This window comes from Helicoverpa zea, chromosome 24 (assembly GCF_022581195.2).
Source record: "Helicoverpa zea isolate HzStark_Cry1AcR chromosome 24, ilHelZeax1.1, whole genome shotgun sequence".
Classification (NCBI taxonomy): Eukaryota; Metazoa; Arthropoda; class Insecta; order Lepidoptera; family Noctuidae; genus Helicoverpa; species Helicoverpa zea.
The window spans coordinates 4,180,908-4,195,165 of record NC_061475.1 but is presented as its reverse complement, the minus strand read 5'-3'; the positions used below and the strand labels follow the sequence as shown (position 1 = coordinate 4,195,165).

At 35.4% G+C, this 14,258-nt stretch overlaps 1 protein-coding gene across 3 annotated transcripts; it reads left to right on the top strand.

The window, feature by feature from the left end:
- The first annotated feature begins 1,900 nt into the window (after positions 1-1,900).
- LOC124642463 (neuronal acetylcholine receptor subunit alpha-4) lies at positions 1,901-12,767 on the top strand. 3 transcript variants are annotated; one of them, XM_047180893.1, is made up of 12 exons: positions 1,901-1,959; positions 3,107-3,313; positions 4,007-4,138; positions 7,190-7,351; positions 7,784-7,974; positions 8,266-8,372; positions 10,369-10,500; positions 10,803-10,908; positions 11,211-11,406; positions 11,685-11,831; positions 12,135-12,295; positions 12,534-12,767. In XM_047180893.1, the coding sequence occupies exons 2-12, from the start codon at positions 3,223-3,225 to the stop codon at positions 12,735-12,737; spliced, it is 1,629 nt and encodes a 542-aa protein (XP_047036849.1). In that variant the 5' UTR covers positions 1,901-1,959; positions 3,107-3,222; the 3' UTR covers positions 12,738-12,767. The 3 variants fall into 3 exon arrangements, with proteins under 3 accessions (XP_047036849.1, XP_047036847.1, XP_047036848.1); XM_047180891.1 differs by lacking the exon at positions 1,901-1,959 and adding an exon at positions 2,473-2,648; XM_047180892.1 differs by lacking the exons at positions 1,901-1,959; positions 11,685-11,831 and adding an exon at positions 2,473-2,648.
- Positions 12,768-14,258: the final 1,491 nt, after the last annotated feature.

The following is a 14,258-nucleotide window of genomic DNA, read 5'->3' as shown; positions in this document are numbered from 1 at the left end:
CTGACACCAGTCTAACCAAGGGGTATCGGGTTGCCCGGGTAACTGGGTTGAGGAGGTCAGATAGGCAGTCGCTTCTTGTAAAGCACTGGTACTCAGCTGAATCCGGTTAGACTGGAAGCCGACCCCAACATAGTTTGGGAAAAGGCTCGGAGGATGATACTACACTTTATCACCTGTTGTACTATAATAAAGAAGAAACATGAGGAAGATGAAACTAAACCGATTTGTAAAATTATTTCAATATTGAAAAGCTAGACTATGCCCGAGTAACATAGCTATACAGTTCTGAGATTCAGATTAACGAAATCAAATAAATCGTTTTTAGGGAATTGGGTCCGTTTTTACAACAAGCTGCCTAAGTGTATAACCGATCTCACGGATATATTTAAGAACACTTTAAAATCCACCCTAATTAAAAAAGCTTATTATAAAATTCAAGACTTTGTTGACGATAAAGATATTATATGGCGATAACTCATCTCTCCATGTGTGGCTTCCCTGGCAATTATCGCTTAATTGCCAGGGAAGCCACACTTTTCTTCTCCCTTTGCATTGTATAGATTTACAGTTTAACTTTCTTGCATTGTATAATTCTGTGAGCTTACTATTGTTATGTAATAGACTGTTTGTACTGTGACTATATTACTTTTTAAAAAGAGTGTCTATGGAGTTTCTTGCCGGCTCTTCTCCATGAGACCAACTTTTTGGAACCGTGCAACTAATGTGACGTTTCATAGGTGCCTGCAAAGGCCTATGTGAAATGAAAAGATTTTGATTTTGATTTTTGTATACACCTAGGGAGTAACGCAGGCTCTCTCTCGTATGCTCTCAGATGTGCAAGCATTTATTTCAGACTCAAGCATATTGTTATATCTATGCACTTTATTTCGATATTTTTAGAGCTGCTTTTCTATTGTCTCATAAAAAATTTTACCGCTGCGCGCCTCTCAGTCTTCACTGCCTTACACGAACAGAATATTAACGGTAAAATAATGGAATAGCATTAATAAAATGGGTATAAATTTACACAGTTTCAAGAGACGGCGACTGAAAGAAAAAGCTGATTGAATTCCAAATTGCAGTCTGTAGTCGCCTTTATACTTGTGGAGGGAGATCAATCGGGGCTTTGTAATAGTCTGAAGGTAAATTTTGTTCTTTATAACGTTTTTGCTAGGTTTGTGGGTAATTTTTGTGGTAAGGGCTTTAGGAGTGCCTTTCGTCATACCTTTTATGTATTTTATTTATTTATTTATTTATTTATTTATTTATTTATACTTCATGCACATTTCGTACAATGGCGGACTTAACGCCTTATTTGAACTTTTGATCTGTTTAACCAAATCTGTACAAAATACCCACATTCTATGTTAACTACATTGGATGTTTTGTAGTTCATTAGTTAAATATTTTTTGACTTCTGACTATCCTGAAAGACTGAGAAAGATGTGTAAATGACTGCTGGACCCACCATTTTAACGTGGCTCCTGAAACGTAGGAAAACTCGTCATAGCACAGATGGTCACTCACGGGCCGACCGCGCCAGGCGTTACCTTATGATTGATTTGATAGACCCGTGCGACTGTATAGTTACCTAGCCACAAGTTTCTTATCCTCATTAGAAATAACTGCGTTAACAAATTAAAGGATAATCTGTATTCAAACTATAACATCGACCGGTATTTTAGTCGTCAGTTATAATATTGCAGTTATATCAGGCGTCCGGCTGATAAGAGCATGTCGCTTCCTCCATGATCTGCCTCGTTTGATACCGGCCTTACATTGCTATTTGCTGATATTCGATCAATGGTAAGCGGAGTCAATATACTACAGACCAGACTGTCGGCTCGGTGGTTTAGATTATTTTGCAAGGTAATGGTATATCCAACCTAACTCGGTAGTCAGTCTGATATTGGCCTGATACCTGGTCATTGTAATTCGTGCACTACAAAATATAAAATGGTGAGCCTGAGCTTATAGTATCAACTTACTAACTACGATAACACTAGACGTTATTTTTAATTAATTTACGGATTTAGAAACCTGAGTACCTTCTTAAAATCAAGACATCCTACTTGTATTATAAATGTGAAAGTTTGTGAGAATGTATGGATGTATGTTTGTTATACAATCACGCAAAAACGGCTGGACCGATTTGATTGAAATTTGGTATGTAGATAGGTGATACCCTGGATTAATACATAGGCTACTTTTTATCAACACAACACGCGGGCGAAGCCGCTGGCGGAAGCTAGTAAAGAAATATAAAAGTATCGATATAGGAACTCATCTTGAAATAAAAAAACATTGTAATTTAATTTCAATAAAAAGCTCATATTTTTCTGTGGATAATTATATCCTGGTCCAAGCATTCTATATTGCGAACACAAACATAGACTATTTTTTAAATTTATCTCGGACGCAGGAAACGATAGAAGATAAAATGCATTTTACAACAATTATAACAGTAGTGGGTTTGCCGCCATATCGCAAACATCAGACTGATGTTCTAAATTCAAAAATCTGTTGGTTTAAAAAAAGAAGTTCTATTTTCAAAGTAAAAATGTTAAGGACAAGTTTGTGTGTTGTATTTTGTTTGTTTTTAAAACATGTGATGGCCGACAACGACACATTCGTTTTGACGCCAAAAAGTGAGTTTTTTAAATGAAGATATATTATTATACTGGTTAAAAAGACATCTTTGGATAGAATATACTATCCAAAAAATTAATATCATATCCTTGTTTCGGAAGGCTCGTTAAGTTGAGAGGATATGGCTATCATTTGAACATATTTGGCAGTCGTTACGGATAGTCAAGCCGGAAAGTCCGCCAAACAGACTTACCTATTGATATGCCTGAGTAATAAGATAGAGATAGAGATAAGAGTAAGTTGATCAGATAGGCAGTAGCTCCATGTCAAATAGTGGTACTATCCCCCGATCTGTTTCAAACTGAAGCCGATCTCAGTATAATTGGATAAGGCTTGACAATGATGATTATTCTAAAGGCAAATATATTGCCCTTAGTTTAACATGTATACCAACATAATCTATCAACATCAATATTAAAAAGGCTACTACTTATTTCTTTCTCCCTTTCTTCCTCAGTGGCCCAGCAATGCAAAGAACACATATGCCGCGATGGGTACAGTTACAAAACGTTCTACAGTGTAGACAGTGACAACTTGAAGGCGGTCGCCAAAGATGCTGACACGGCTTTCGAAATGCATATCGGCATACAAGCAGGGAGCAATGGACATATCTTACTGTCGCCGATTTATAAACCTGGTTATAAGGATCCTGTTTATGAGATTGGTAAGTTGGTAATAGAATTTGAATAGTTTGTAATAATGACGTACTTATGTATCAATGGTGTGTTATGTACCTTTTAACCAGTTGTGCAGTTTTGGTTTCCGCCAAAATATGTTTATTACCTCAGCAGTCTTGAAGATAACACGTACTTAACTATTAAAGTAATCTGTGATAACACCTTTGTGGATTCTTTGATCTTTTTGAATTATTAATTCTTCTGTTTCTAAGACTACAGCTCTTTCATAAGCTGGTTAACTTTTTGGAAATTCATTTTTTAACCATCTATTTCCACAACAACATTATAAGCAAGTCTAACCACTTCAGAATCAGTCTGAAACAAGCGACAATCACCGTTATTCACAACAATATTAGTGTAACTTACGGGGGACGGAAAGATAGCGGAGATGCCATAAGGAAGGTAGGTCACACGGAAGACGTGATCGGTTACTAGAACTAACGAGGTGTTCGGGATCCTCGCAAAACCAATCTGTCAAAGATTGGTATTTATTAATTGGTGCATTTTATTTTGAAAATAATGGGCGGATTCCGTAGCATGCGTGTGAGCACGAGTAACGTCGTCCCCCGCATTTGAGCGCGCTACTTTTTTAGGAGATTTTGCATCTCATATAGCATCTCCGCTATTCATTTTGTTCTCCACGGTGTAACTAAATGTCTTCTAATCAAATTGTTTGTCAGTGGTCGGCGGCGGAGGCAACCAATTCACGGAACTACGGCGCAACTTGAAGAGGAACGCCCGCAGTTCTGTCAAAACACCAAGAATATTATCCAGTTTCGAAGTCAGGGGATTCTATATTAAGATTACGCAAGGTAAGATTCTGATGTTTGCGTTACAGTTTTTAATAATTTCTTCGAATTGCGATACATCTGACAGTTTTAGGAGGACCACGGTTTTTCGTGTGCAATACCTTTCATTTTTGGATTTAATAAAGATGTTATTTGTGTTATTCAATCGTCTTAAAACGAAACGAGTTGCTGTGAGGTGTAAGGAGGAATGTTAGATACTGTTTTGCCATCTATATTTGTATTACCATTCATATAATCATATCTGAAATCATCGTAACGTGAGTAAAGAACTACGAGTTGGCATTACTCTCATTTTGGTAACCTAACCTCTGAAACTGCTGAACTTGTTTCATTATCACAATAAGCTACAAAATCTTTGAATACTAAAACTAAGTTTAGTGACCATAAAATGCAGCCGGTGCTGCATTCAGAACTTAATATAGCATAAAATTAAATTGGCAACTATTTAGGTGTCTAGTGCAGTGTGAATACTATTGCGGCTGTAATTGGTTTTGATGTCAGTAGAATTACATTAACTACAACGGGCTTTTTAAAACTGACTACAATCAATACACCTAAGATGCCCTAGTAAGTCTGTCAGTCAAATACTCTATTTCAAACCGCATCAAAATCGGTTCTGCCAAACGTGAGATAATCGTGCACAAGTATACATACATGCAGGTGAACCTGAAAACCGCGTTTTTCGAAGTCGGTAAAAAAATATTAGGGACTATTACTAAGTACTATTTGTGGTTCAAGGCCGAAATTGCACTAGTTCTCATTTCCTTCTTCACTTCAATACTTCAATACTTTATTGCACTCCATAAGTTTCGTGATGGTGTTACATAATTATGTTGTTTTGTTACATTATGGACCCCGTCGGGCACGGCAACGTAGAAGAGAGGAGGAAGCTAGTTTTATAAATGTTATTATTGTACTATTTTATTTTTATATTAGACGGAATGTATGAGTTAAAATTTTTATTGCTTATTTCATTCTGGTTGTACTTATTTAAGTAATTTAGTTAGAGTGATGCTTATTTTATATATTATTTATTGTTTTTATTATACCTAAAGAGAATAGATGTGTTTATTATATTATAGTACTTGTATAGTTTTATATTAGGGGTTTTGAAATTATTATTATTTTATATATACATATATATCCAAATATATTGTTTATTTATTTATTTTAAGTTTTTATCATTCATGTACTCGTTAATATTATAGTATGCTTTATTTATGAGTATTTGTTTTAACTTTTTAATAAATAATATATTACTAGTTACTTTTTTTAGGGTTTCTGGAATCTTATTATATATTTTTATTGACATGACATATGGACTATTTGAATGTAGGGTCATGTTTGAAGTAGGTAACATTAATCTGTTTCTATGTCTTAGAGATCTGTTTGTATGCTTGTCTCCACGTTTGGTAAAGAAAGTAAGGTTGTTTCTCACAAATTTACATATTTCTAAAATGTATATACATGGTAAGGTAAGTATTTGGTGTTTTTTGAAATAGGGTTGGCAACTGTCCATTTGGTCTATGTTAGTTAGGATACGGATTAGTTTCTTTTGAAGAGTGAAAAGGGAAGGTGTGTCTGTGCTATTACCCCACAATATTATTCCGTAGCTAAGCCATGCGTATGCGTAGGCATAATAAGTGGTTAAAGCTGTATGAAAGTCGGTGATCTTTTTGATTTCCCGGAGAGCGTAGGCGAATCTAGATAATTTTGATCGAATGTTTTTTACGTGCGTCTTCCAGTTTAAGTTTGTATCTATAGTTACTCCTAATAATGTGAATTCTTTGACATTTTCTATTTTTGTACCATTAGTTGTGATGTTTATTTCTCGCTGTAGCATGTATGTTCTGTTTCATGATAATAGCTTAACAGCGCCACCTGGTGCATCGAGCATGAACTACTTGTGCACGTGATGCGAATACATCAGATTGTAATGTTCGTTTCATATTAACAGTGTGTTCAGAACATTCTAGAAGCTCTTAATCGTTTTAGTGGTCGTTCTGGATGCAAGATAAGTGAAAAAAGGGATTGTAGTGCGCAAAAAAGTTTTTTGAAAGTTTATCCGACTACAAAATGGTATATATGAAGTATAGATTTAGCACACCTTATTACTTCTTATTTTAAACCGACTTCTCAATTTGACCGCGTATATACATATTTTTTTGACCAAAAGTGTCGTGATCTATAAACATATTTTCTTCGTGAACTACTCTTCTAAACTTTTATCAATCCTTTATAAACTCGTCGCCAAAACCATTTTGTTAATGACGATTTAGATGAAGTGATTCAACCGACCAAAATCGATGCTATTGATCAATGGTCTAGCATCCCATAAAAAATGCAGAAATGACACATTTCTATGCAGCATATAAAAATGTTTTATGCGTTTTAGTTTTACTACAAAATATGAAAACAAATAAGAGCATAAAATTTTAGTGCTGAACATGATTTTTTATAAAATAGATTGGAAGTTACGGGATCGTCGGATTATTTTACGAGTTCAGGTGGATTTTGAAATATATATGCATTTTGAATTGATTGGAAACAGACAATTTGTAACGCATAAAATAATGCTTATTCGATATTGCAGTTCTCTATTGTTCGATAAATTGTTTTAATTGATTTTTAAAGTAGCTTTTTGATACAATACAGCACCACTTTACTAAAATTCTTCGTTCGATGTATGTTTTGCAACTACTTTGCCGTGTATAACAGCTTAAAGTTCAGAACACTTTATATTTTTTTTTAATTCGCTTCAGCTACTGGAAACCAATTAATAATTTATTACTTCAGTATGAAAACATACACAAGACTGCAAAAAAACTCCAAAATGAAAAAACATTCTCGAACACTATGGCCTAGTTTCATTGGTAACCGATAAAGTGTCAGTTACATTGCTATCCGATAGTTAATGCTAAATAAAGGCTGTTTATAATTTCTGCCATATATAGCCATCAGAGACTTTATCAGAACATGAAGATCCATTCTAACACTTGCGATTGTCAGCTGTTTCCGAGTTTAACCTTAACATTTTCCAATATTGAATTACAGATGGTATTATTGAATTTGGCAAGGAAGGATCAGCACTACCCCTGCTCAGCTACATAGATGTGGATCCTCTTGAAATTAAATATTTTAGCTTCGCAGCGTGGACGGGAGTCGAAGCTAAATTCCTGTATGACTGTCCAATACCTAGTGGGAATGGGACCGAACGTAAGTGTTACGATGTCATTGTATTAGGTACTTTATTTTATGGTGCATGTACAGTATTGTAATAGTTGGAAGTCAGCGAAAAATTTTCATATCTGCTTGGAGAACGATATAATTTCAATTCTGAATTAAAATTTTGATAATCTTCTACCTCTATTTGAATTAGATAAATATAAAGATGTATTATAGGTATACAAAAGATTTGCAAAGCAGTTATAATAAACAACTTATCTGTTGATCTGATGTATAATCTATATTTTTGCCAAATTTCATCAAAATCCATTCAGCCGTTTGCAAGTGATGAAGTAACAAATATACACACGCATTTACAAACTTTAACCTTCATAATGTGTTTGTCTAACTAAAGAATGAGCTATATACAAAAGATGTTTTCATAAGACCTCAAATATTTTCTATGTTCTACTGTTTTTCCAGCGTCACCAGACTCAAAAGAGATTGAACCACCCCTTTCAATATCTGATGAGTTAAAGAGATCCCGCTTGTTATACCGGTTGCCATGGATACCGCCAAAACCACAAATGGATGTGAGGTTAGGCATCAAAGTTACTAATGTGAAATATGATGCCTTCAAATCGAAACTGGTTACTGCAATGTCCGTTGTTATTGTAAGTTCTTCATATTTTATGTACCAGCATTAATGCACCTGGATAAAATCTTGGCTTGAATCATGATCAAGACCCTAATTATTCACTTTAAATTGGTCAGGCCTTTTACCACGAAAACTTACCTAACATACAAAGATGGTCCACTGTTTTATATTTCCTGCGCAACTGACTGATCTTTTTAAAGAGAACAGCGGCCGTGGCCGACAATCGGTCTGGACGCCATTGGTATAGAATAAAATCATTTTAATTACTGTTAATAATAATAATTAAATCCTTTGTAAATATTTCCAGAGTTGGACAGACGAGAGCATGGCGTGGTTTCCAGGAAAATTCAATAATACACTCAGCCTTAAATTCAGACAGGGACAAATCTGGAGACCGAAGTTCCACGTTTTTAAGTAAGAACCTGATATATATATTTTTTCAACTCTCTAGAATAGTCGGGAATAATGCATGATGTTTGACAGAATCCCTGCGAAGCTACAGTTAAACTTCTGTACTCTTCTTTCCTGAATGCTACCATGCACATGGAACTTTTCTATTGCTTAGACTTTGTAGGACAGATAATTTGGACCAATTTTTTGTAGGATTTTATGACCGAAATTTTGTATGACGTATACGTTGCACTATTGCTATCAATGTGTTCTATTTTTGCCCTTCAATAAATCGGTCACCAACTATAGGACGTGACCATGCGATATTTCAAGCACGTGTATATACCCCTAATTACTCTGGTAACGTGCGATCCGTCTTAATCACGGTGTTTATCCAGTTAAGCTTTACTCCTAAACCCTTCTAAAACGTGGAGTTGCTGCCACGTGTAAAACTCAATATTATTTACAAATTACCGACTTTGATCCACTATTCCTACAATATAACACAAAGATTACACTATTTTGAAGGTGTTTATTTATGCTCTTGTACGTAAACTACGAAAAGGGTTGATATAGAAAAACTGTTTACTCATGATTACAAACAGCATTCCCAAAGAAACTTTTTTATTATTATCATCCGGAGAAGACGTGAGCCTAAGTTGAGTTTCAGATAACTGATTCGCTAATAAGTAGATATTATTACACCAATTAGTAAAAAAAGAAAAGTTTCTTTGGGAAAGTGGTTTGTCAAGTATCGGTCACCAATTCATCATCCTCCGAGCCTTTTCCCAATCATGTTGGGGTCGGCTTCCAGTCTAACCGGATTCAGCTGAGTACCAGTGCTTTACAAGAAGCGACTGCCTATCTGACCTCCTCAACCCAATTACCCGGGCAACCCGATACCCCTTGGTTAGACTGGTGTCAGACTTACTGGCTTCTGACTACCCGCAACGACTGTCAAGGATGTTCAATGACAGCCGGGACCTACAGTTTAACGTGCCATCCGAAACACAGTCATTGCTGTCTAAGATATACTATTACTATCGGTCCCCAATTACCAGTCAGTAAAACAGGAATTATATAAATGAATTGATACTAAGTATACTTATGGGAGGTAGAAAAAACTAAACGCCATCTTACATATCACATCATCATCACATAAACAACACAAGTTAATTCTCTACTCCACCCGTTTGAAGTTCTTATATTTGATTAAGACATCGGTATGCCTGATATAGCCCGTAGCTCAAAGCTATCACCGCCTCATGAATATACTATGAATAAATAATTCTTTAACCTACCCGTCTTGTTGGGACTTCGAATTGGTAACGTTAGCGTCTTATCGGCTTCTCAGGTTCTTAGGATCAAATGTAGGGTTAAAGTTACTTTAACCTTGGTTGGCATTTATAGATTAACCTAAGAAAAGTACCTACTATACAGCCATCAAAGAATGTTTTAAATTAAAAAAATTGCGGACAGGAACAAGTTTTTAAAAATAGGATTCTTCTTCTCTCAGATCAAGAGCTTCTTCTTGACAACTTTGAATTAAAAACTCTAAATTTTCAGAAACTCTTATTATTAAAGTTTTTTGTAAACTTGATGGGAGCTGATAACTTATTTCCGAACTCAACTATACTCATTATCCTCTTCTTCTCTCGCTCCTACGTTGCCCGCTCTATCCAAACATCTAACACTCCTTCATCCACTGATTGTATGTATGTAAACAAACTGTGTACCTTCTGTAGTTAGTGGCATTAAATTGGTTTCCGCACAGCGTCTCTCAATGCCGTGGTTTAACAACTACATAGTCTGTAAATAATCTTTCATCCATTGCTTTAACTTGTTAGTTCGGCTCCAAAGCTTACCTTCATTTGCGGAGCACACTAACATCACAAAATATGCTAGCTATATGTCTCTGTTTCGTGTGTGTTATAAATGTTTGTGTTTATGATGTTGATGTGCCTTAATACTAAATAAATAAATAAAATAAGAGTTAAAATAAAAACCTGCATTCTTCCAGTTCAGACAACGAAGGCATATTCGACGCAAGAAACTCGGATCTAATATCAATGTCGTACAATGGCGAGGCGACTTTCCATTTTCAGACTAAGGTTTACACATGGTGTGTTGATTCCCCACCGGGCTTGAGCAAGTAAGTTTGCCATTCAATATAGACTAGCTGTTTTCTAGAAGTACAACCATGAAAAAAAAAGTGTTTTGAATAGTAATACATACTGTAGAAGATTGGTTTTAAACAGTTTTATAATTTAGCCAAACATAATTACTTCAGTCTGGCAAAATAGCACGTATTTTCTTTTTATGAGCAACTGGAGAATTTCTGGCCAATAAAAGCTAGACCAACATTCGGTTGATCAAAGATGTCAGCAATTTCTTTTTAAATATTGTTCGTGACGAAGTTTTTTTTAATTTTAATTTGCATTATCTATATTATAGATGGCCCCACGACGAATACATGTGCTCCATAGTAATTCAGCCTTGGGAGGCTCATGAAAAAATTTTTATTGATCCCATAGACCCTAAAGACGCTAAAATGCATATTGTAAGTATCCACACCACTCTTTATATCACTATTAATCTTGGTTTAAATTCCTCATTGATTTACAAAGGAACTTAAAGCTTTGTACAGCCAGAGTGTCCAATTGAAGCATAGTTGATTACGCCTCCATGAGAACGATACTTCAGTCTAACATTTGAGCATATGACTCTTACCTTACCGCGCATTCAAATGTGTGTAGCGTAACTGAAGCGCGTAAATTGAAACGTCTAATCTTTATAATTATTAAGATTTTATACATCGAGTAACAAGTCTGGAAAGTAAGTTTTACTTGTGTATATTTTTAGTTTTCAGACATAGATGAAGTAATAAATAATGAATGGGAAATGACTACTAAGCAAATAGTGATAGGGCCTACAATATGGAACAAAGTTTATATCACTGACGATAATGAGACGCATCAGAGTGACCGTATGATCATCAACGTTCAAGTCAAGAGGAGAGCAGAGGCTTATAATATTGTCTTTTATACGCCTTTGGTTGGTAAGTTGTGTTTTGAATAACTTGAAAATAATTAACTAATTTGAAAAACGCAATGGTCCTAATATAGCCCCTTGAGCAACTCTTTACAGTTTTGATCATAATATTTTTATGCTACCGATCTGTTAGCGTTTTGCATTATTGTATATTATGTTAAAAACATATTAATCAGGTATTTATAAATACAGCCTACATAATCGTGCCAAAAAAATACATGTACGATACTTCATAATAAACTTAGCTTCACAAGATGAGTGTTGTCCGTATTACCATCTTTTCAGTACTAATGTGGTTTGTGCTGATGTCTTTCTGGAGCGAGCCTCTGACCATGAACAGAATTTGGTTCCTTACTTCGTGCACCATTGTTATTTGTATGGGACTCTGTTACATCGACTATTTGATACCTTCTCATACCACGCCTTCTATTTGTAAGTATATGTCTGACTATTGAATTCCGAACAGGTATATGTAGAGGTATAATGGTATGAAAGTAAACGATTCTTCTGTCGGTCTATTAAGACAATAATGACATTACTAGCTACACCTCTAGTCAAATTATTAAAATTCCGCTCTAAAATCAACCATTTGATGCCTTGCATGAGCAGTGTTATTCGAAGTTGATAGTTTGAGAGTGGTAAAGTAATTTGGCAATATACAGCTACAATTCCCCTACAAAATACTTTCTCTTCTATTTCATTACCAATTACTTTTATTATATTTCTCTTTTCTAGTGGTACTCTACACTACGGTTTTAGCAGGAGTATTGCTGGCCATACTAATACAAGTGTGTCTGATGACCCCAGAAATGGAAAGCATTCGAACAACTGAAACAGTGCAGAAAGTTATGAACGTTAACATTTTACGAACTATATTTTGTATGCCTGGTTATTTAGTAAGTATATAATTTAATTTATTTCAATTACATGTAAGATCTTTTTGACAGAAAGTTAACACTAAGCATTTTCCAGTCAAGTTCTTATACAATTTCTTCCGAATTCAATTAAGACATTTATACTTAGAACCAATAATTGAAGGTAAACAGGATCAGTTTCAAAATTTCCATCGAATTTTAGCTTCGGATTTATATTCCAAGTAAAAATCACCTATTAAATATTTCTATTTAATTCCAGACATCATCAGACAGAAATGGCGGCTACTCTCTTCAAGAAGATGAAGACCCTCAACCAATTCCTATAACCAGGGACATAGAAGAAATGGAGTCTGAAAGCCAAAGAATGCTAGGTGACAAGAAGGATTTAGCTGAGTTTGTAGATAGAATCCTCTTTGTTATATACTCTATTACTTTCGCTGCTATGCTGGCAGCACATTTTTGATTAGATTTTAAATAAAGAATCTTTTTGCAATTTGTTTCTTTTTTTTTTCAATTATAATGGTATATGTGTAGTAGATGTAAGATGGGCAGGTGACATCATTCTTTTATCCTACCCGTAGTGAATTTAAGACCCGGTTTCACTGTTTACCGATAAAGTCTCTCTTAGTTATCCAATAGTTAAATCTATCTGCCACATAAAGGCTGCTTATATTTTCTGCCAGATATTGAAGAAAGAACTGTGAAACCTAAAGTTATTGTTCATCTGTCAGATAATTTTATAAGAGACTTTATCAGTATCCGGTGAAGCTGGCTATAAGAATCTAAAGCACATAAGAACTTACGAGATTTCGACTCACATTTTACGAGACTACTTTGTTCATAAATGAACAGTTTAAAAATTAACGGTCTTATGGTCCATAAGACCGTTAATTTTTCACAACGCTTAAATCATAACCCCAATTTCCGAAAAAAATTAAACCCATTCAGAAACCTTGTTAAACTCTTTTTATCCTCATTCAATTCGGAATGTTGAAGTGAAAAGCCCAATTTCCATAGTTAAAGGAATCAATGGAATTTTTCCAATGCTGATGATTGCCAAGCGTTGGTATGCAAATTCTTTTCACTGCATTCATTGTTGTGAAGTTGAATTTACTTCGTTATATGCGCGTATTATCATTTATGTACCTATATCTTATGACTACAGCCCGATGTGTGACCTGACATTGTACACCTGATTCTAGCCGTCAAAAGCTAGGTGTAACCAGACTTGTTTGTATCCTATTGTCTTCGGTGAAAACTTTCTTATAGGGTATAATTTAGGCGGTCACCAAAAATATTTTTAAGACTCTAAGCTGAAGCACCAAATAAAATAAACAACTCCAAAAAAAATAAATTGACTTTATTAAAAGGGCACTAAAGTGTATAATATTATGATCCAAAAAAAATAAAATAAAATCAGAAAAATCGCAAATCTCGCACTCATATTATTTTTGGTTCCCAAAATGGATTAATGGTCACCAAATTCTACCCAACTAAAAGATTAATATTACCACCAAAAATCAAAGTTAGTGACGAAAACGAATCGCTGCAAAACCGACTCCACGTAGTCTTGTCTGCCCTACCCCTAGAGTGCAATTCGAAACCGCGTAGGCGCGGAGGGGCGAGGCGGCCTGCGAGCTGAGGCGCAGGTAGTTTTAAGGCTCGCCACTGCGGCTGAGGCTGGCCGGCGGAGCCGGCCAGCAAGCCGAAGCTGCGGTGGTGAGCGTGAAAACCATCTGCGACGATAAGCTCGCATGGGACCGCCGGAGCCCTGCAGCGCCGGAGCCGTGACAGAAGCCATGCTTGCTGCATGTTGCGTGCTTACATTTTAAACGCACTGAGTTACACACAAATTCATATAACAATAAATAAGCGACGTACATTTGGGAACCCTAGTATATTAATTGGTATTTGGGAAATATTCTAGCGATCGTTAGCTTTTTTAGTCTAACAAAAATGACCAAATTAGGAGTCATGGTATTAC

Bases quoted from the DNA above. Each gene is read 5' to 3' on its own strand.
- LOC124642463 (XM_047180891.1), top strand. From the start codon at position 2,561: ATGTTAAGGACAAGTTTGTGTGTTGTATTTTGTTTGTTTTTAAAACAT. The intron at 2,649-3,106 runs GTGAGTTTTTTA...TTTCTTCCTCAG, and splicing joins ATTCGTTTTGACGCCAAAAA to TGGCCCAGCAATGCAAAGAA. The intron at 3,314-4,006 runs GTAAGTTGGTAA...ATTGTTTGTCAG, and splicing joins GGATCCTGTTTATGAGATTG to TGGTCGGCGGCGGAGGCAAC.